The sequence below is a fragment of the Prionailurus viverrinus genome, chromosome A2, assembly GCF_022837055.1.
Source record: "Prionailurus viverrinus isolate Anna chromosome A2, UM_Priviv_1.0, whole genome shotgun sequence".
NCBI classification, from domain to species: Eukaryota; Metazoa; Chordata; class Mammalia; order Carnivora; family Felidae; genus Prionailurus; species Prionailurus viverrinus.
This window is the reverse complement of record NC_062562.1, coordinates 82,309,827-82,333,010: the sequence shown is the minus strand read 5'-3', so window position 1 is coordinate 82,333,010 and position 23,184 is coordinate 82,309,827. Positions and strand designations below refer to the sequence as shown.

General features: G+C 38.7%; 1 protein-coding gene and 1 long non-coding RNA gene across 5 annotated transcripts in view; one reads left to right on the top strand and one right to left on the bottom strand.

The window, feature by feature from the left end:
* Positions 1-13,379, top strand: part of LOC125152700 (uncharacterized) — a 154,116-nt gene extending 140,737 nt beyond the window's left edge. The window contains exons 7-8 of one of the 4 annotated variants that reach the window (XR_007147284.1): positions 12,110-12,278; positions 12,561-13,379. This is a non-coding gene — a long non-coding RNA (uncharacterized LOC125152700). The remainder of the gene's footprint in view (positions 1-12,109; positions 12,279-12,560) is intronic. The other 3 variants (XR_007147280.1, XR_007147285.1, XR_007147281.1) reach the window with 3 other exon arrangements.
* Positions 1-22,958, bottom strand: part of PTPN12 (protein tyrosine phosphatase non-receptor type 12) — a 104,106-nt gene extending 81,148 nt beyond the window's left edge. The window contains exon 1 of the mRNA XM_047834847.1: positions 22,808-22,958. Within this exon, the coding sequence (XP_047690803.1) occupies positions 22,808-22,906 (99 nt within the window). The 5' untranslated portion in view covers positions 22,907-22,958. The remainder of the gene's footprint in view (positions 1-22,807) is intronic.
* Positions 22,959-23,184: the final 226 nt, after the last annotated feature.

Sequence of the window (23,184 nt, the reverse complement as noted above, 5' to 3'; positions counted from 1 at the left end):
AATTAAAAAAATTAATTAAAAATTTTTAAAAATGGTTCACACGTGGCACACCTAGGTGGATCAATCAGTTAAGCATCTGGCTCTTGATTTTAGCTCAGGTCATGATCTCATGGTTCATATATCAAGCCCCATGTCAGGCTTGGTGCTGGTGGTACGGAACCTACTTGGGATTCTCTCTCTCCCTCTCTCAAAATAAATTAATAAACTTAAAAAAGAATCCCATGATAAGAGACAAGGGACACTAACATGTGTAATCCACACTCAAGTGTATTTAAGGTGAAGAATGTCAACAAATAGTTGACAGCCAGCAGATATGTTAACAAATTCTAGGTGTCAGGCAAACACTTATTTCAAAAGTTCTGCCAGTCACTTTCTCAAATTAGGGATGGATGATCATGCTGCTGGTGCCATCCATGACTACACTGAAAGAGGCAATAAAACATAATAGTGAATAGCATAAGTTTTATAGTTGGAATAGTGCTTCCACTTACTACCCATGTGACCTTGGGCAAGTTCAGATTCCTCATCTGTAAAAATAGGACTTGGATTAGTCTGAGGATCCAATGTAAAGGACCTAGTGACATTTACTGCAGAGTTTATCATATAAACAAGATATATAGCATTATATATATATATACACACACGTCATTATTTGTGTTATCTGATAAACATACTTTGCAAGTATATTGTAGTGACTAATTTATCTAACAAGATTTACCAAGCACCTATCATACAGCCATTGGCTAGGTACCGAAGTATAAAGACAAGACAGACTCAGGCCACTGGATCTCAGAATCTCTGATTCTGGATCTCTGGTCACTGAAGTCCTTACAACCTAGTAATAGAAATAGAAAATAAATATATAACTGCAATATCATATGGTGAATTATAATCGAGATAGATGCGAAGTGCTATGGGAGCAAACAAGGAGAAAACCTTTACTTTGTCAAACCCTGTATTTCATCAACAGTTTTCTGCCATATCATATACGTTGATGCACCTTAAAAGAGGAAACTTCTGCATGGCATTACCTACTATTTGAGGTCTACTGCTCCCACTGCTCTTACCATGCTGAAGGACAACGTTGGCCATCTGTTTCCTCATCTACAAAATGGACATAATATCTTGCTCATTTGGTTGTAGTGAGAAGTATGAGAGTTCATTAAGCACAAACTGGCACCACCTCAACATTTGTAGGGCTTTAAAATCATTTCCTGGATTCCATAATCTCTGGGCTTTAAGCCAGCTCTGGTTGCAATGGACGACCATTTGCTTTTGTGATAGAATGCCATGTAAACAGCAGCACAACAGTGGCAGCACAGAGGATAGAAATGGAAGAAGGGATCCAGGGTTAAATGAGGAGAGAAAATAAACAAAATCAACAGATTAGCTTTTTGACTTGTAATCACTCCCTTCCCCAGTTTTTTTTCCTTGAAATGACTATAGGAGGTTTACCTTTCAGGACAACTCCTATGTATGACGGGATTTCACAAACAGGGCAATTCTCCCACTGCTTTGAAAAATAAAATAAAATCTATTCTTTCCTATTAACAACTGCTTAAAACTCCCTTAATATCTTCCATTTCTCAAAAAAAAAAGAAAAAAAGTTTTTAACGCAAATCTGTCATACCTTCTTCTCAGTGCTTTTGACAAGGTAACCCCAGGACTCCTAATCACCAAATCCAGGTTTAAATTCAAATTCTCTTTGAAAATCCTCAATCCATTTGGCCTCTACACCACCTTCCAGGTTCTGCTCCTAACTCTAGCAAGCACTGAGAGTTTATCAACCTCAAACAGGCACTTAAGTGTCTCTAACATTCTGTATTCCTTTTTCTTTATTCTTTCTCTCTTTCTCTCTCTCTCTCTCTCTGTGTTTTGAGAGAGAGAGAGAGCGTGAGTGGGGGGAGGAGTAGGGGGGGGGATGGTGGGCTCTGCGTGGACAGCAGAGACCAACACAAGGTTCGAACTCACAAACTCTGAGATCATGACCTGGGGCAAAGGCAGACACTTAACCAACAGAGTCACCCAGGCACCCCTCTCAGTATATATTCTTTACCTCAGAAATCTCATCTTCTTCCATGAGTTCCACAATCAACCCATATACACACAAAAAATTACAATCTAGAGGGCCAACCATGACACTGACCTGAGACCTAAACATAGTACATCTACCACTGAACCAACTCTTCAGATTCATCTTTCGTCCTGTATTCCCTATCTCATTACTATCACTTAGTGTCCAAGTTAGCTTAGATGAGTTCTTCCTCACCTTCCAATATGACCAAGTCTTGTGAATGCAACCTCAGAATGCCTTCTGAATTTATCCCTCTTCATTGTCTTCAGGCCCTTCTGCTTCAACTAGTGGAAAGCTTTAAGTGGTCTCTCCTTCTGTCCTTACCCTTCTACATTTTATTCTCCATACAGCAGCCACATGATCCTGTTAAAGTTAACATAACACCTAAGAGTAAAACCCAAGAGTAAGGTTCTCATCTTACTTAGAGTAAAAGCCATTCTTCTTCTTCTTTTTTTTTTTTATGTTTATTTATTTTGAGAGAGAGAAAGAAAGTGCGAGCAGGAAAGGGGCAGAAAGTGAAGGAGATAATCTGTCAGTAGAGTCTGATGCAGGGCTCAAACTCACCAACTATGAGATCATGACCTGAGATGAAACCAAGAGTCATATGCTTAATCAACGGAGCCGCCCAAGTGCCCTGAGTAAAAGCCATTCTTACAATGACCTACAAGAACCTAGTCAGCCATAGCTTCCAACCCTACCACAAATCCACTTCTCTGTCACCTATTCTGCTCAAACACAGAATTCCTTCAACACTCTTAACTCAGGTCCATGGGACCTTTAATGCTCTACCTGGAATGCTCTCCTCGCAGATAACCTCATTTCAAGTTTTGGTTCAATGTCTTCACCACCTTTTGTAATAGTATCTCCTATACCTGTGATAATGGTAGATTGATCCTATTCAAAGCCTATTTTTCATTCTTCCATATTTTAAACCCACATTTGACTTTGCAGTTCTTTTGACCTACAAGATAGAATCTATCTTGGAAATGGTGGAGGTGGAAATGGTATTGTAACTGGCTTTGGTCAACAGAATGTGATGGAAGTTACAGTGTGCCAGTTCTAACTTGCGTACTTTCCCCCTCAGCTGCACCTCTGCAACAGCCACGTGCCACAGCCGATAGTCTACTGGGGAATAAGAAACATATAGTACAGTGCCAAGCAATCCTAGTCATCCCAGCCACAGCCAGGCTAGATGTGCTGACAGACAGCCAACCCTCAGAAATACGAATGAACTCAGACAAGAGCAGCAAAATTGCTTAGCTGACAAACCAATGGCATGTAAAATATGTATATATATATATACATATATATATATATGTATATATATGTATATATACACACACACATATATACACGTATTTTTTTTGAGAGAGAGTGTGTGTGTGTGTGTGTGCACGCACACGCACGCAAGTAGGAGGGAAGAGCAGGGAGGGGAGTGAGGGAGTCTTAGGCAGGCTCCATGCTCAGCATGGAGCCCAATGCAGGACTCTATCCAAGGACCCTGGGATCATGACCTGAGCCAAAATCAACAGTCAGATGCTTAGCCAACTGAGTCACCCAGGTGCCCCAAGAATATTATTATATGCCACTAAGGTTTTGTGGTTGATATACAACATTATTGTCATAATAGATAACTGATATACTCTACTTTTTTTCCTCCTTACTGTTTACTGGCCTCTGTAGCACTTAATATCTGACCTACTTATATTTACTTGTGTACGATGTTATTTTCTCTTACCAATAGAATGTATGTTCAATGAGGAGTTGTAGTCTTCAGGGTCTAGGATAATACCTGGTAACAGTAGGCATTCAATAATTATTAAATGAATAAATAAAAATAAGCATGATGAGGGACACCTGGGTGGCTCAGTTGGGTGAGCATCTGACTCTTGATTTTGGCTTAGGTCATGATCTCATGGTTTGTGGGTTCGAGCCCTACATCAGGCCTGTGTTAACAACATGGAGGCTGCTTGAGATTCTCTCTCTCTGCCCTTCCCCTGCCAATGCTCTCCCCCCCCCAAAATAAATAAACATTAAAAATAAAAAAATAATAAGCATGATGATTTAATAAACCATTTAGATCTATGTATCCTTGTCAGGTATCTTTTTTTTTTCTTTTTAAGTTTATTTATTTATTTTGAAAGAGACAGAGACAGCACAAGTGGTGGAAGGGCAGAGAGAGAGGGAGAGAGAGAATTTCAAGCAGGCTCCCAGTTGACAGAGCAGAGCCTCATATGGGGCTTGAACTCATGAAACCATGAGATCATGACCTGAGCTGAAACCAAAAGTAGTATGCTTACCGACTAAGCCACCCAGGTACCCAGGTATCTTTTCAATCCAGGGAAGCCATTATATTCAGAGCTAGTCTTTCAAATCACTATATCACAAAGTGTTAAAATCAAGATTTTTACAAAGTATTATAATTTTACTAAAAATTATACTTTGTCATTAGTAAATATTTTTTAAATTTATGTATATTATTTGTTTAGGCTTCATCTCATCCTAATTTTTAATATGTATTTTACAATAATAAGTTTTACACAGTTGTATAAGTAATGTATAAAATTATAAATGAGTGAAACTATATCAAGAAGGTGCACACCTAAAAATTTTAAAACTCAAGTTTAGGCAGCTCTTTCTGCCCATGGGCCCTGTCCCCATGCTTTAACACCTTTTTGCACCATAAATAAATAAATAAATAAATAAATAAATAAATAAATAAATAAATAAAGTTTAGACATCACTGGCTTAGAGAATAAAGTCAAAACTCCGGTTACTATCAATGATATCTTCAGATAATTACATTATACACATTATTTTTTTCTCGATCATCCAAGAGAGTCCAAAAGAGAAAAAGAGCAAGGGGTTGCCTTTTTCTTTCACATTTATTTTACTTCTCACTTAATGCCATTTATCACTTTTCATTCCTATCATTTATTTAGAATAACATCTAACACATATTATTCACATTTCAACTAATTCTCACACTGCAAAATACTCCTGTTTTGTGGATAAGGAAACTCAAATTCAGAGTAGTTTAAGTAATGTACTCAAAATTACATACAGTAAAAATGGCTAAGTTTAATCCAGATAAAACTTGTGATCTACCACTGCTGGAATACCCAATATAACAACACCAGGCACTCAAATTGCTAAAATCAAATATATCATAAAGATATGCTACTTTTGTCTGGTCCTTTCTGTCTTGACATCTACTCGTTCCTTCCTTAACCTCCTATGATTAAATTCCCTCCCACTAGTATGAAAGATTACTTTTCTTCCCTCTTCTAGTTACAAAATATCTTAAAGATAAAAGAGTGACAATTTATATATATATATTCAATCTACAGTCTATTTTAAAATAAAATTCTTTCTTTTTTTTAATAAAATTTTCTAACCCTTCAACAAGAAAAATAAGTGATATGATAATTATGGAATATACTTAGATATGGCATAGTATTAGATATGCCATAAACAATATATGGTTTGCAACCAATATAAAAACTGACATAGGGGCGCCTGGGTGGCGCAGTCGGTTAAGCGTCCGACTTCAGCCAGGTCATGATCTTGCGGTCCGTGAGTTCGAGCCCCGCGTCAGGCTCTGGGCTGATGGCTCAGAGCCTGGAGCCTGTTTCCGATTCTGTGTCTCCCTCTCTCTCTGCCCCTCCCCCGTTCATGCTCTGTCTCTCTCTGTCTCAAAAATAAATAAACGTTGAAAAAAAAAATTTAAAAAAAACCTGACATATAATAAAGTAGTAACAGAAAATTAAATGTATTGGTTAAATATTTGTCCTATACTTCTAGTTTAGATTAAGTTGCATTTTCCAAAAATAAAAATAATTTGCTAGTCATCACAAGAATGTAGAGTATGGGGGTATCTGGGTGGCTCATTTGGTTAAGCATCTGACTCTTGATTTTGGCTCAGGTCATGACCTCATGATTTCTAAGTTCAAGCCCCACATCAGGCTCCATGCTGACAGTGCAGAGCCTGCTTGGGATTCTCTCTCTCTGCCTCTCCCCTGCCTCCTTGCAGTCATGCACACTCTCTTTCAAAATAAATAAACTTTTTTTAAGAAGATTAAAAAAAAAGATTGTAGAGTATGAGAAAATATTAGTATTTTATTATTCTTTGAGACTCTTTACCACATTAGAATAATCCATGTCACTATAGTCAGTTTTACAAGATTAGTAAGATTCATTCTTATTTCTAAATATTCAAGTATTCCATTATATTTCCCTTAGGACATACCAGGGTAAAAAACAGAAAGTATGTTGCATCTGAACCACTATTAGAGACAGAGACTAAAGAGGTAGGTATAAATGATGCTTCAACATCAAGGCAAGTACTTAAAAAGGAAAGGAAAGGAAAGGAAAGGAAAGGAAAGGAAAGGAAAGGAAGTTAAAGAAAAGAGAAGAAAATTAAAGAAAAGAAAAAGGAAAGAAAAGAAAAAAAGACAGTCAACAGTGCTGAATGTTAAAGAGGCATCAACAAAGATACACATTACTATAAAGGATGTACTAGATGTGTCCAGAAGATCTGGGGCAACCATAGTAAATGCAATTTCAGCAAAATGGTAGACCTTGAAATCAAATTACAATGGGGGTTAAAGGAACAAATAAGAGGCTGAGGAAGTGAACCTAGCCAATGCCTGCCGGACTACTCAATCAAGAAAGGAAATAATAGTTCCTAAGAATGTTGATTTTCACAAATAAAAATTTTTTGTTTCAAGTTTTTGAATTATTAAACTTTTTTTTTAAGTTTATTTATTTATATTTGAGAGAAAGCACAAGCAGGGAAGGGGCAGATAGAGAGGGAGACACAGAATCCAAAGCAGGGTCTAGACTCGGGGTTGTCAGCATAGAACCAAGGTGGCCTCGAACTCGCCAACTATGAGATCATGACCTGAGCTGAAGTTGGAGGCCCAACCAGCTGAGGCACCCAGGTACCCATCCTCTTTATACTTTTCCATAAAAGACCAAAGCATATAATATATTAAGCATTAAAACCATATTTCTCTTACTTTAATAATCTTCTGCTATCCATATTATAAATTAAATAAGAAAAAAATTTTAAACATCTAATAATGCCAGTGAATAGGTTTAACGATAAATACTTAGACATACCCAGTTATTTCAGTTGCAGAATCCTATTACTGATATCCATCTACTCTATGTTCTTCCTTGGCATTTATGTATAATCTATTTACAGTATTAAAAGAAAAGAATTACAGCGGTGCCTCAGTGGCTCAGTCAGTAGAGCATGTGACTCTTCATCTTGGGGTTGTGAGTTCAAGCCCCATGTTGAGAGTAGAGCTTACTTTTTAAAAAAGGTAAAGAATTACAGACACTGGGCATAAATTACAGGAAATTTCTCAATTACACAGTACATCCGAATCTATTTCTAACACCCATTTCCAACACACATTAACAAATCTTAAACACAAACAGGTCAATGGACAAAGTAGATAAAGAAAACTAGACAAAAGGTAGCAGAGGCGCAAAAGCAGACAGATACAGAGGACAGGAAGAGTGACAACAAGGCAATACATCACAGTACTTAATTTTAGATGACTCAGGACTAAAGGTACTATAGATTTATTTTAGTGATGCGAAATCTGTTGTGAAGAAAATATATTAGTCTTTCAGATAATGCTATATTTCAGATATATATTCAGGGAGTGAACAAAGGATGACCAGACACAATGCTTCAATAAAATAGATCTTTAGAATAATGTTTGCTTGCAAAAAGGTAATGTTCTGGTTCTAATATTTGAACTCTGAAAAATTACAATTTAAATTTTAGATACCATAAACATGCAGCATACAGACTACTTTAATTTTATAGTTTTCACACACACAAAAATTTGCCTTTTAATATGTATTGTTATATGCAAAATAACACTCTACCAGAACCAAAAGAATGTTATCTCAAGTCATAATGACTTTTTTCTTAAGTTTATTTAAGAGAGAGTATGTGTGAGGGATAAGCAGAGAGAGGGAGAGAATCTCAAGCAGGCTCCATGCTGTCAGCACAGAGCCCAACATGGGGCTCAAACTCACGGACCAGGAGATCATAACCTGAGTTGAAACTGTAAGTTGGATGTTTAACCAATTGAGCCACCCAGTGCCCCTCAAGACATAACAACTCTTTATCTTTTTCCCTTGTCTGAAGCAAAGTGGGTAGGGTTTATTTGGGGCTGAAACCTTAATAATTTTTTTTTCAGTTTTGCTTCAAGGATTTTTTTTACTACTCTTTGCACTGCCTGCCTTGTTAGTGAACTATCACTCTCTTTCCATAGGAAAAGTCCTTTCCCTTCCATACGTATGAACAAGCTCCCCACCTTGTTCAACTCACACAATACTCATCTCACTGGCAAGCTGAATGACTCTTTAAGTAATGTAAAAAGGAGATATAGCAATTATAGTCATTCTGATCTCTTACCCTAAACTGAAATAAAGTGAACGAGATAGATTAAACACCAAAAGGAATGTCTTTATTCAGAATATGCAGTCCCAAACAGTAAAAGCCAAACTGCACAAAGAGAACAGTAAAGCAGGTGCAAAGAAGCAAAGCCAAGTCTCCAGTCATCTAGAGACAGAGAAACTAATAAATCATAGAGGGGCTATGAAGAGAAAAGGAAGAAGAGAAGTGCCTAGCTTTATAGATAGCTCTCCATTCCTTGGTTCCTGTGCTTCAAGTAGCTTAACGGCAGTATTCTGTTGCAATAATCTTTTTTTTTTTTTTTTTTTTTTTTTTCACTTAAGCTAGTTGAGAAGTAGGCTGCAAATAAAAATCTATACCGGCAAAGAATTTTTTTTTTTAATGTTTATTTATCTTTGAGAGAGACAGACAGACCATGAGCAGGGAAGGGGCAGGGAGAGAGGGAGACACACTGAAGCAGGCTCCAGTCTCTGAGCTGTCAGCAAGGAGCCAGGTGTGGGGTTCGGACTCACAAACAGCATGATCATGACCTGAGCCAAAGTCGGACGCTTAACCGACTGAGTCACTCAGGCACACCAACAAAGAATTTTTTTTAATTATTTTTTTTAATGTTTATTTATTTTTTGAGAGAGAGACAGAGAGAGAGAGAGAGAGCGTGCGTGCGCGCACCCGCCAGTGGGGGAGAGACAGAAAGAGAAGGACAGAGGATCCAAAGCAGGCTCTGAGCTGACAGCAGCAAGCCCAAACGTCAATTGGGGTCCAAACTCATGAACTGCAAGGTCATGACCTGAGCCAAAGTTGGACGCTCAACCAATTGAACTGCCTAGGCGCCCCAACAAAGAATTTTTCTGTATTTCTCATGCCCCGCTTTTTTTTTATTGACTTTTCCCGTAAATAGTAAGAATGCAATTGTTGGCCAAAGCAACATCATGTCATAGAAAAAGCATCTGCTTTGATAACTGGGGACAAACTCAGCTCTGCCAACTTCTAATGGCAAAATCTGTATGAAGTTCCTTAATTTCTAAATTTCTAAACAGGTTTAATGTCTGTAACTTATGAGTAAACCCGTTGTGTATAATGTGGGAAGAAGGTATCCAGAAAAGCTATTCTTTACTGTTTTGTATTACGGAATCTAGAACTATTTTCCTTTCTTTCTTTGGTTCTGGTCCCAAATATGTAGTCTCAAAAACTCGAGAGTTATCTTATGCAAAACTCAAATTTGTAAAAAAAAAATCCAAACTAAGCAAGAGGCCAGCCACTATAAACGATATGCCTAGGTCCTACAGACTTTTTAGTGTAATTTTTTTACAGGGCACTTTTAACAGAAGCCAGCGAAAAATACTGATCTAAACATCTAAGAAGTATATAAACAGGGTACTATTTTATCTATCTGGGATAAAGTAAAATTACCAGATTTGAGAATACTGACCATGTGGTTGAAACTCAGTTTTAAAAAGATTTTTCATACTAACCAAATAATACATTATAAGGGTAAACAACTATGCCATAATAATAAGACATCAAAATACTCCTCACCAAAACATTCAAGAATGCAAAGGCCAACTTCATATTCATTTCATACTCTGCATTTAAGTTGTTCTCACTTTGGGAATACCCTCCTATTATTTCAGTATACAGGCTTTTCTTATTTTATCCTTTGCCAGCCACTCTGTTCCTCTCATCTCAAACCCACAGTTCTTATCTCTGTGTGTCTGCAAGCGCTGTTAGTTTTCTATCTCTGAAATGCCTTTTATGCTAGTCTACCTGACAAACAAGCAGATTTAGGCTCACCTGCCTCGTAGGTTTAAATCTTAAACACACTTCCATTAGAATAATATGACATCTTGAATTACTATTGAGTACTCTCTACATAGTATGCTAGTAGCTTTACATACATATTATCTTTATCTTGGTCAATCAGGTAGGTATTATATCCACAATTTCCCTAGATAACCTGCTCATAATCATAGCACAGCCAAGATAAAAATTCCTGTGTGGCTCCAAACCTTGTTGTCTTTCTACTAGTCTGGAGGTATTAAGGTTTTTGGAACCCAAGACCCTTGAGAATTTATGAGCTATGAGCTTTCTCTACCACCTCCCCAATAACAAACTTATACACAAAATATTATGTACAACTTCAAAGAGTTCACAGACCTCCTGAAGCTCATCCAACACCCCCAGGAAAACTTTCTGCTGTTCTCACAAGTCTATCCACAGTTGGTAAACTTCTTGAGGAAAATGTCCTATTTTCAATTGGTAATTGTAAACACAGTGCAGAGGCATAGTGGGCACTTAAGGAATATCTTTTGTATGAATGGTGGATGGCAAGAACCATAGCAGGATGATAGGGACATATTTTTGCATTCCTCCAGAGTCTACCAGGGTAGCTACTCAATGTTGTTAAATAGCTTTTCAAATGCAGATTACATGTAAGAACAGTTATTAAAGGAAATGTAGATATTAGTAAACATCCCAAAGCCTCTGAGATTAACATGATCCACGTTCCACATTCTCCAGGAAAAACCAAGGGACAAACTACTTATATCTGCCATAAGCCAATTCACAGACACTATAATATTTTACAAATGGAAACAAGACTTTTATGTATTTCAGAGGAAAGGAAGTAATTGTCAAGGTATGACTGCATGAATCTAAAAAATTTTTTAGACTCTAAAGAATCTAAAATGTAAATATATGACAGGAAATACAAAATGTTGGGAGAAAAATTCAACTATTTGGATGAGACTTAGGGTCTTAAGGGTTAGAATAACTGCATATCACTGGGCTTGCTTTAAACAAGTCTTGAACTCAAATCTAATGCAAGGCTTTTTTCCATGACATTAAAAATTGAATTTTACAGTGGAGATATCATTACAATGAGATAAATTTACAACGGAGAATACTTTAGATAAACTGAGCTAAAATATTTATCCCAGAAAATGAGAATTAATTTTTGTTTCTGAGTTCGGCGTGAACATGGTAAAGCCATTCTAAATTTTTAGTGTTCTGACCTTCAGAGTACTGGCCTATAAGGAAAGTTTGCTAAGAAATGGAAAAAGTATGTTTAATTTAATAGTACAACCACAGATAAGATTTCATTCATTCAGTGGGTACGCTCAAGGACAAGAAATGGCTTATTCTAGAAGGAAGAGGATACATACTACAGAGTACAGGAGTTTAATACTGCCAAGGTAATGTAAGACTATATTTAAAAGGCTCTGGAATGCCAAGTTAAGAAGTACAGACTTTATCCTCTCGCCTTGTGATATTAAACTGGGGCAAAAGTTACAAAATTGGAAGGACAGGATAAAGGGAAATTGGGAAGACAGGATATAATTACAGTTTGAAAATAAGCACAGCTTTGATCTGATGCTTCAATTTGGCATAGGCATCCAAAATTCTAATAATTTTAATGGTGATCAAAGGGAGCTTTGAGTTGTTTTTGAACTTACGTGTTTTGATAACAAAAATAAAAACATGTTTCCAATATGGTCCTACATAAATGTATTAGTAAACAGAACTAAGTAGCAACACTGGGACTAAAATTCACATATCCTGATTTTATAATCAGCATGCTTTCTATTATTCCACAGATGCCAACACTTGAAAATGGTATTTTAGGAAAGTGAGTACAATATGTAGAATGGATTGGGTGAGGCAAGAAACTAGAGGCAAGAAGAGAACAGCTATTGCTGTAATCACTCTTAAATCACCCACAAGTTACAAGGATATTGTTATTTTTGCAGAAACGCCAGTGACATGGTATGTAGATTTTATTAATGAAATCTAAAATCAAAAGTTAAAAGTAGATATTTTATTAAAATTAATATTTTAAGATAGTGTCCCCAACGTATGATTCATGGGGTGGGAGATACATTAAGTGTTTCCCTGAATCCTTATGTATATCAGACAGCATCCAGAAAAAAATATGTACTGTTCTATTTTTCATATTTAGGCAGAAGATATTACAATTAATAAAATCCTATTTATCTAAATGTTTTCTTGAATTCAGTCTAGAACTTTGTCTCATATTTTCTTTTTCAGTGGATAATGAAATACAACCACAGTTGTATAAGTACATCTTTATGCATATAAAGGGGAAAAGCAGTTCTCAAGCTCATCTAAGAGACAAGCTCTTCGGACCATTTGAAGAATCCACTTGAAGAATAAATCTCTGTCTTACAATTTTTTTTAATGTTTATTTATTTTTAAGGGGGGGGAGGGGTAGACAGATGAGGACAGAGGATCCAAAGCAGTATCTATGCCTATAGCAGTGAGCCCAATGTGGTGCTTGGATTCACAAACCGTGATGATGACCTGAGCCGTAAGTCAAACACTCAGTGGACTGAGCTACCCAGGCACCCCTCTCTATCTCAGAATTTTAAGCTCACTACAATTTCTGCTCATGCAATGGCCACTAATGCCTATTAAGTGCCAAGTACTATATTAAGCAAGAAGGATACACAGATAATTAAGTCACAGTCACTAGCCCTGGAGGCTTTCAGTCCGGGAAGTCAGAAATGTAAATGTTTATGAATCTAATGAACTGAGTGCTATAGAAACACAGAAGTGTTTAACACATGAACAAAAAAATTTAGTCTGTCTAAATGTTAAGGTCTTACTTTCAGTTTCAAACTGTCAAACCTTTTCCAAACTAAATGTCAAATATTGAAGGGAAAAAAGCTAACGGTATTCTAAAAGTAAATACGGACAAACATTCTTGCGAATTTAACACTTGTAATAGGATGCTGTCTCCAGTGAGCCATGTCAGGAGAGTTACTTAAAAGTTTACTTCCACTTGCAAAGTTAGAATACAAGTATGTTTGGCTACATACCCATCAAAGGCTGAATAAGAAACTGAACCAATTGAAATGGGAAAACCCTAAAATTAGCTCAAATGCAAAAACGTGGAAAATACTTCCTATCACTCTAGCTTTGAAAGACACGTTAGACATACATACAGTACCAGTTATATAAACTTACTAAGATATTTTAAAAACCTACAAGCTACAAGATAACCTACTTCACACCCACAAGGATGGCTATAATCAAAAAGACAGACAATCACAAGTGTTGGTGAAGATGTAGAGAAATTGGTAGGAATGTAAAATGTACAGCAGCTTTGTATAACAATCTAGCAGTTCCTCAAAATGTTCAACAGTTACCATATCACCCTTTAATTCTATTCCTAGGTATATACCCAAGATAAAGGAAAACATATATCCTAACAAAAATTTGTACATAAATGTTTATTCATAAAATATATTTTATCTATTGTTATATAAAGAAAAGATTTCAAAAAGTGGAAACAACTCAAATGTCTATCAACGGATGAATGGATAAACAAAGTGTAGTATATCCATAAAATGGAATATTATTCAGTCATAAAAAGAAATGAAGTATTTCTGAGTCCTACAACACATAGATGAACCTTGAAAACATTGTACATATTAAGTCAAAGGACTTCGCCACGAAACATCACATATTGTATGATTCCATTTACATGAAATGTCCAGGAGAGGCAAATCCATGGAGACAGCAGGTAGATTAGCGGTTGCCTGGGGCTAGCGGGGAGGTAAGGGAGAAAGAATGACTGCTAATGGAGGGGGGGGGTGTCTTCTGGGGGTGATAAAAATTGATTGTAATGATGACTGCACATTTTTGTGAATATACTAAAAACTATTAAATTACACAGCTTAAATGGATAAATTTTATTGTAGGTGAAGTATCTCTCCATAAAGCTGTTACTGATTTTTAAAACACCTACAAGCCATGATATTAAACAATTTAACAAAAAATGAAAATGTGTATACATATTTTGGCTGTGCAGCATGAGACCTTCCAGGCTTTCAGTCTTTTCTCCCCTCCTGTTTTCTAACATTTCAAATCCAAACTTTAAATAAAAAACTTCAGAGGTCTCATTTAACCAAAAGACAAGTTCTCATTATCTGTCTTTTAAAATCGTATTTAGGGGCACCTGGGTGGCTCAGTTGGTTGAGCATCTGACTTCGGCTCAGGTCATGATCTTGTGGTCCATGAGTTCGAGCCCCACATCGGGCTCTGTGCTGACAGCCTGGAGCCTACTTCAGCTTCTATGTCTCCCTCTCTCTCTGCCCTTCCCCCGCTCGCACTCTGTTTCTCTTTCTCAAAAAAAAAAAAGAAAAAAAGAAAATCATATTTAAACAGCAATCATTTCACAAAAGAGGGCATACATATAGTTAAAAAACATGAAAAATACCGCATCTATCTTATCTAAAAAAAAAAAAAGGCAGAATGTGGGAGGGGAGTTCTCCTTCAATCTGTCTTCCTCTAGTTTCTACTGTCTGCTTTCAGAATGTTAGAGTAAATGTTAAGAATTTATACTTGGGGCGCCTGGGTGGCCTCAGTTGGTCAAGTGTCCAACTTTTGGTTTCAGCTCAGGTTATGATCTCACGATTCGTGAGTTCGAGCCCCACATCGGGCTCTGCGCTAACAGCATGGAACCTGCTTGAGATTCTCTCTCTCTCTCTCTCTCTCTCTCTCTCTCTCTGCCCCTCCCGCACTCACTGTCTCTCTCTCTCAAAAATAAACATTTAAAAAAGAAAAAGGAAAAAAAATTTATACTCATTTTACCTATTTTCTCCTCAACTATAATCTAGATTCTTCCTATATTCCACCCCAAACTGCTATTTGTGGTCACCAAATCACTCCTATTTGGCAAACAAAATGGGTACTTTCTCAACCTTACCTTACCAGTCCTCCCAGAAGTATTTGATTTTGCTAACTACTCCTTTCCTGAAACTCTCCCAGACTTTTCTGACAGCATCCGGGTTCACTTTGCTTCTTTCTGAGCATACCTTCTCAGGAACAGTCACTAACCTCCTTTTCGGACTGCTATCTATCTATCTATCTATCTATCTATCTATCTATTTATTTATTTATTTCCGGACTGCTCTTTAAATCCTGTTGCTTTCCAACCTAAAACTGGTCACTTTATATGTTTATCTGAACACACTCATTTGCTCCCATACTTGCAACTACCTCTTACATGCTTATATGACAAGTTTCAAATTTTTAACTCCATCCTGTCAGCTCTATTGAGCCCTACATTTCTACTCAATGTTTCACGCACCTCAGTTTAACACATTTAAAACTAAATTGTCCCCTACCTTGAAATCTCCTCCAACCGTCTTCTGCTTGATCCCCTCTACCTGTTTCTCCTCCCATACTCCTAACCCTACCAAATGATATCTTCTAACGGGTGATAGTATACCCAACCAGGAACCTTGGAGTCATACTGCAAATATTTCTTTCTCCTTTACTACCCACATCTAGTGAATTGTTAAATCTTCTTTCTTAATCCTTATCAGATCCTTTTTATACTCTTTCTACTGTCTTAGTCTTCTTATATTTCAACAGCTTCCAAAATGTTCTCCTCCATCACTAATTCCACCCTTAATACTGCCATCAGAATCAACTTTCTACAACACAAATCTGTCAAATAACTGCTTACTCTTTTTTTTTCTTTAGAGAGAGAGAGAGAGAGAGAGAGAGAGAATGAGAAGGGGAGGGGCAGAAACAGGAGAAGAGAGAGGGTCACAGTATCCGAAGTGGGTTTTGTGCTGGCAGCAGAGAGCCTGATGTGAGCCTCAACTCACTAATGTGAGAACATGACATGAGCCTAAGTAGGACGCTTAGCAGACTGAGCCACCAAGGAGCCCAATCACTGCTTACCCTTCTTAAAGCATGAAGTGGCTCTCCAGAGACCAATAGTAGTGATTCTTAGCTTTTCTACTAGCACCTATCTGAATGATAGAAATGAAGGCTCATACTAAAGCAGGCTGGAGCCAGAGGGTGGGGGTGAGTGGTTGAAGGTGGAGGAAACACTGCTAGAATGCTCAGCTACTATGTGTATTTTCTTAACACCTGCCCACTATCCATGTGAGTTTAGTGTAGAACTGTTCAAAATTATTATCATTGAACTACAGAATAAATTATAGCATAGATATAAGAACTTTCACAATCTAACCCCTACCTAACTTACTCAGCATCGTTTTTAGTCCTTACCATGCATTACCTCATTGGTTCTCAAAGTATGGTTCAGGGACAGCCCACCCCCAGATCATTTCAGAGTCCATGAAGTTAAAACTCTTTTCCTAATAATAAGTCATGTTTCCTCACCTATAAATATGATAACGCACAGACTTTCGCACAATAATTTTTAAAAATCAGTTTCATTCTCTGAGGAGTATACAGTAGAGTTTTCTAGAGTACATGACATGTGATGCTATGTGAAATGTAACATTGCAATGGTATGAGTGAAGCAGGGGAGGGGCTTCTATTAAGCCAGATGTAGAAATTTGCAAAATATACAAATAATGCTGCTTCTCACTACCTTTTGTTTTGAACAATTATCTATCACATAGTTAATATGGAATGAGTTTATTATCATTGTCTTAAAGTGTACTGTTTTTTAAAATATGTTTTAATTTGTAGTATAATAAATAAAAGCTTTTTGGGGGCCTTCAGTAATTTTTAAGAATGTAAAGGACTCGAGATCAAAAGATGTGAACTGCTGCATTAGTTATAGCAGATTATCTTTTTCATTTTTTAAAATATAATTTATTGTCAAATTGGTTTCCATAAATTATGGCAGATTATTTAACACTTCCCTAAACATGTTCCACTTTAAAACTTCCATCCTTTTGCATGGTGATGTGCCCTCAGCCTAGTCCCAGCTAGGTCCTAAGAGACCTCAGATGTATCCTGGAGAAACAGAACAAAAAGAACAGAGGTTTGGGGGTACCTGGCTGGCTCAGTTGGAGGAGAATGTGACTCTTGATCTTGGGGTCTACACCTGTGCTGGGTATAGAGATTACATACATACATACATACACAAATAGAACAGAGGTTTTGAAGTCAAGCAAGATACTTAACTCTCTTAACAAGTATGCTTCCTCATGTGTAAAATACAGGTTATATCTACCTCATAAACTGTTGAGTTAGTAAGAAAGGGTGTAAAGTATCTGGCGCAGTGTTTAGTATATAATAGAGATGAAAAATGTTAAGTTCTTTCCTACTTAAAATAACTTATAAAGTCACTAATGTTACCATAGTAAAATAAAAACCGTATAACAATTATTTAATCATAACAAAGCAAATAGGCTGGTCATTTTGAGCAGTTCTGTCAGGATTACCACTTGTAGAACAAATGGTTTTATATAATAAATCCCCTGAAATAAATAACTTCTATGGTAGTTCTTGGGTATCTTTGATAAATTAAGTTCAGATTAGTTTAAAACATCAAAGTTATTTTAAATAGCATATTAATATAGGATGGCTTGCTATTATACCCAGTTCAGCCTCAGAAAAATGTCCTTAAATCCTCTCCTCCCAATATTTCACAAAAAAGTACTAGAATTCACACTTCTGTTGCATTCTATATTTTAAATACTCCACTGAATTCACTTATTATATTTTTGTTTTCACCTTCATAAATGTAGAGAAAGCTGGCTTTTAAGCTGAAGCTGCCATATTTGTTTGTAGCTTAAGTGTCTTTTGTGATTTTTTCATATACAACTGTATAATGTAAATTAGATAAACTTTAGCCTGATCAGAAGAAATCTACTTCTTGTTTTAATGTTTTAGACATTACAAAGCTTTAAAACGCACAAGAAAATGATTGAAACAAAGCCCAGATACTTCTTTCTTTCTATGTCTAGTTATCTGTGACTGACTATATGAATTAGCCATATGAGAATACACAGACCTTAGCACAATAATTTGTTAGATGATGACCCTAAATGTCAGTCCCAGACCTCAGCCCTGTGAAGTAGCATTTTTCTTCTTTAAAAGATCAGTCATCTGGGGTGCCTGGGTGGCTCGGTCAGTTAAGCGTCCGACTTCAGCTCAGGTCATGATCTCATGGTCCATGAGTTCGAGCCCCGCATCGAGCTCTGTGCTGACCGCTCAGAGCCTGGAGCCTGTTTCAGATTCTGTGTCTCCCTCTCTTTCTGACCCTCCCCTGTTCATGCTCTGTCTCTCTCTGTCTCAAAAATAAATAAACGTTAAAAAAAAAAAAAAAAGATCAGTCATCCTATTTTAAGTGGCCTGCCTATTGTCAGACAGCTAGCCAATGAAAGAGATGGGAGTAAAACCCAGGTCTGTCAAACACGAATGCACACCACTCTACCTTATACGTTTGTTTACTTGTCATGATCACTGTCTGCCATCTTGCATAGAAGACTTATAGTCAATGGGGCACCTGGGTGGCTCAGTCGGTTAAGCGTCCCACTTCAGCTCAGGTCATGATTTTGCGGTTCGTGGGTTCAAGCCCCGCATCAGGCTCTGTGCTGAAAGCTCAGAGCCTGAAGCCTGCTTGGGATTCTGTGTCTCCCTCTCTATCCATCCCTCCTCCACTCACACTCTGTCTGTCTGTCTCTCTCTCCCAAAAATAAGTAAACATTAAAAAAAATTTTTTTTTAAATAAAAAAGAAGACTTGCAGTCAAGATAGGAGAAACCAAGTTCCAGACCTGCCACAAATCAGATGTTTAACCTTCAACATGCAAGTAATCATCTTGGTACTACAGTTTACACCATCTCAGTATCTTAGTTTTCTCCTTTCTAGGGTTGGGCTGAGGAGGACTCAACACACCAAGGCCAAAAATAGAAAACTCAAAGAATAGGGACGCCTGGGTGGCGCAGTCGGTTAAGCGTCCGACTTCAGCCAGGTCACGATCTCGCGGTCCGTGAGTTCGAGCCCCGCATTAGGCTCTGGGCTATTGGCTCAGAGCCTGGAGCCTGTTTCCGATTCTGTGTCTCCCTCTCTCTCTGCCCCTCCCCCGTTCATTCTCTGTCTCTCTCTGTCCCAAAAATAAATAAAAACGTTAAAAAGAAAACTCAAAGAATAGTTAATGACAGGTGGAAAATTTTCAAATTAAAACAAGATACTATTTTCCGATCATCAAATTATCAAAGAGCAAGATAATTAAATGAACACTCATGCATTACTGACAGTTGTATACATTGATACTTCTCCAAAAGGTTATTTATAGATCTGTATTAAATGTTTATATCCTTTTACCTAGTACTTCCACTACTGGAAGATATCTTATGCAATACTCCAAAATAAGGAAGCTTTACACACAAGTGTTCATTACAGAATTATGATATTGTAATAACAGAAAATAAATGGCCTAAACATTCAACCACAAGCAAATGGTTAAGCTATAAAATGGTTGCCAGGTGAAATATATTATATAGCCACTGAAAATGACTTTTACAAGTGAAAAACACTTATCAAAATGTTCAGTTAAAAAACAACAACAACGATATTGGGGCACCTGGGTGGCTCAGTAGGTTAAGCATCCGACTTCAGCTCAGGTCATGATCTCCTGGTTTGTAAGTTAGGCCCTGCGACAGGCTCACTGCTGACCATGCAGAGCCTACTTGGGATGCTCTGTCTCCCTCTCTCTCTACCCTCCTCCGCCTGCTCACATGCGTATGCGTGCTCTCTCTCTCAAAATAAATAAACATTTAAAATACATATATATTTACATATATAATGGACTATATATATGTATATATATACAAAATGGAAAAAATATATATATATGTAAAATGGAATATATTGTATGGTCACACAGATGCATTAAACAGAGACAGCCTTTGAGTGATGGGACTAGGTAGGCTGGATACAACAATGGAAAGAAAACATTTTGGATGTCCACCCACTTTCCTAAGAGTAAGACATTATTAATTAGTCTATAATTTCCAAATTTGAAACAATGAACATTAGTACTTTATACTTGAACAGGATTATAACAGCTAGATTATCTCTAAGGCTCAGTTCTAAAATGCTAAAATTTAAAAATGCATTTTTAGCCCACATAAGATTTGAAGAATAACAGAACACTTAAAATTATTAGCTGATTTCCTATTCTCTTTCCACGGTAGAAGGGCATGGTTTCCCACCAGCATACCACCCAAGGGAAAAAGCAGCACAATCTAGCAGTCTTAATTATAGCTATTGCTTATCAAGTCATGGAATAAAAAAAGCAAGCACTATAAAAGAATAGCCTTAGTCATCAAATCTCGAATGTAGACTCACCTAGTATCCCTAGGTATTATGGAAAAAAAAGAAACTCATTTAGTCCTTCAGAAATGAAATCTCCAATAGGAATCCCTGACTCATCCCCAAAGCACAAACCCCAAGGCTACTTCCCCTGTAGTTCAGAGACTGGGCACCTGTCCTGATGGCCTTCATCACCAAACAATGCTCTTTCCTGACAGGATGTGCCCAGGGATAACCAGATGACTAGCAGGCAAAGGAGAAGTGACCATGGACCACACCACCTCTTCTTCCATAACCAAAATAAGACTGTAATAATAGACTAATTTTAAACTTTTAAAATATCTTAAGTAAATATTTTCTATTTTTGCTAAAAATATAGAAAAAAGGGACTCCATCCAATTATTGGTAAGTGACACTACCCAAAAGATACGAACACAATCAAAATTCTCAATGTAAGTCGAGAAAATGTTCCTTACCTTTACTTCGACCAAAAATTAATTTTTCAAAAATACATAGGCTAAATATCAACAGAAAATGTTTAAAAGAAGGCATAGATTATTTATATTTTTCTGTTCTGAAAAGATACTAACAAAATCTTACTCCTATCCTCTATTATTGGTCTAGGAAGGCGGGAACCACAAAGCTCAACAATATTATTATTATATTGAGTAAGGTCAACGATCTATTTTATAAGCTGTTAACAATTTTAATGCTAAGGCTTTACTAGACTGGAGTCGTTTTAAAATGTGAAAAAGCATTTCAGTACTAAAAGTCATATCACCTGCACCTTGTAAACAATTAAACTGTACTTTGAAACAAAAACTAACCAGCGTTTGCTGCTCATTCATTTTTATAGACATTAACTGTGTATCCTTTTTACAATCAAGAATTTCGGAGTTAAGTGCTTATTCTTGGAGCTGTATCTTGCCCAGGAGCAAAATTTTCCCTAGCTTATTTCCCATTCTCAAACCCCGCCAAGGCTAAGGAGCAACCTCTTCCCAAAGTCCCACTTCCTTTTCCATTCCCCAGACCTCCAGAGTTTCCAACGCCCCAGTCTTGCGCAATATCCGTAGGAGCAGCAGCCGCAACCACCGCCTCCTAAGCCGAGAAACAACCCTAAAGGGAACATTGTCCAGCAGAAAAATAAAAGGGGGGCCGGAGGGACAATGTAGGAAGTCGACTTCTGGTCCCACGCCTTTGTATCTGACCCCCTCAATAAGTGATGTATCTAGAGCAATTTCACGAACAAGACTTTTAACCTCCTCTCCAGCCAGCCAGCCCAAGCAGAGGGCGGAAAGAGGGGGGCGGGGGGAGGCTGAGAAGGTTATCTCCCAGTTCAGGGCTTCAGCCCGTTTCGTTGCCTCCGCCCCACCAGGACTATTGTTCCCAAGTTCCCCACCCCCACCCCGGATAGGAAGTGATAGTCACATCCCCTCCGCCTTCGACAATATCCCCTAGGGAGTCCGAAGTAGGCTTCCTTCAGGATAATCACCCCCTCCACACACACACACACACACACACACACACACACACACACCCCGTCAACCTAAAGTCCCGATGACCCCAACGCCATCTCAAACCTGGGTCTCCAGAGACAAGAGACCGGACGAGGGTAGATGCAATTGGGCAAACCAAGGGATTCCTTACGGACAATCCTTTCCCAAGCCTTGGAATAATAACTGAGAACCCAAAAAACGGCAGAACTCCTCCCTTGCCCACTTCTGAGACCAGCCTGAGCAAAGGGACCCCAGGAGTTAATGCCAACCTCAACACCCCCGTACCTCCATCAGCTGCGATCTGCTCTCCACCCAGGGTAGACACCTTGCCTCGACCCTCCCAGGAGGGGCAGGCTGGTTAGGGAGTGGGGGTGGAGGGACGAGCCCCCCCTCCCGCCCCGGGTCTGCACCTCCTTCGGCTTCGATTCCCGGCCCGAGAAACAATAGGTGGTCGCCGGCGGCGGTGCAGAGTGCGGGCTCCGCCGGGGCTGCTCCTTTCGCGCCCCTGGCGCCCGCGGTGGGGGCCGCGAAAGCGGGATGGGAGGGAAGGCGGCCGAGGGGCGGAGGCGGTCTCACCTCCCGCCGGCCTTCGAGACCACCCGGCCCTAAGGAGTTGGTGCGCGCCACTCCGCCCCTCTCCTCTCAGCTGCACACAAAGCGCTGGCTGCCCGGGCCGGCTGGGCGAGGCGGTGGTGGGCTCCGGTGCCGGCGAAAGGAGGCGACAGCAAGGGGAAGGACTCACCATGAAGTCCCGGGCGAAGTTGTCCTCCCCATTGTGGTCCGGACTCTTCATGGCCTGAACCCTCTGGATAAATTTCCTCAGGATTTCCACTTGCTCCATCCTCCCGCGTCCCCCCGGCTGCGGTGGCTGGCCCCCCCGCCGCCCGCCCGCCCGGCGCAGAGCTCGCTCAGTCTTCCCCAGCTCGCTTTCCCGGCCCTTCCCCTCCCTCCCGACCCCCGCCTAGCCTCGCCACTCCTTTCGGCTCCTCACCGCTTAAGGCGGCGGCAGCGGCAGCACCGGCCCGGTTCCCGACCCCACAACTTCCAGGAGCAGCGGCCGCTCTCCCACAGTACGAGGCGAGCCGCTGCGGCTAGCGCCAACCCCAACCCCCAGCTTGC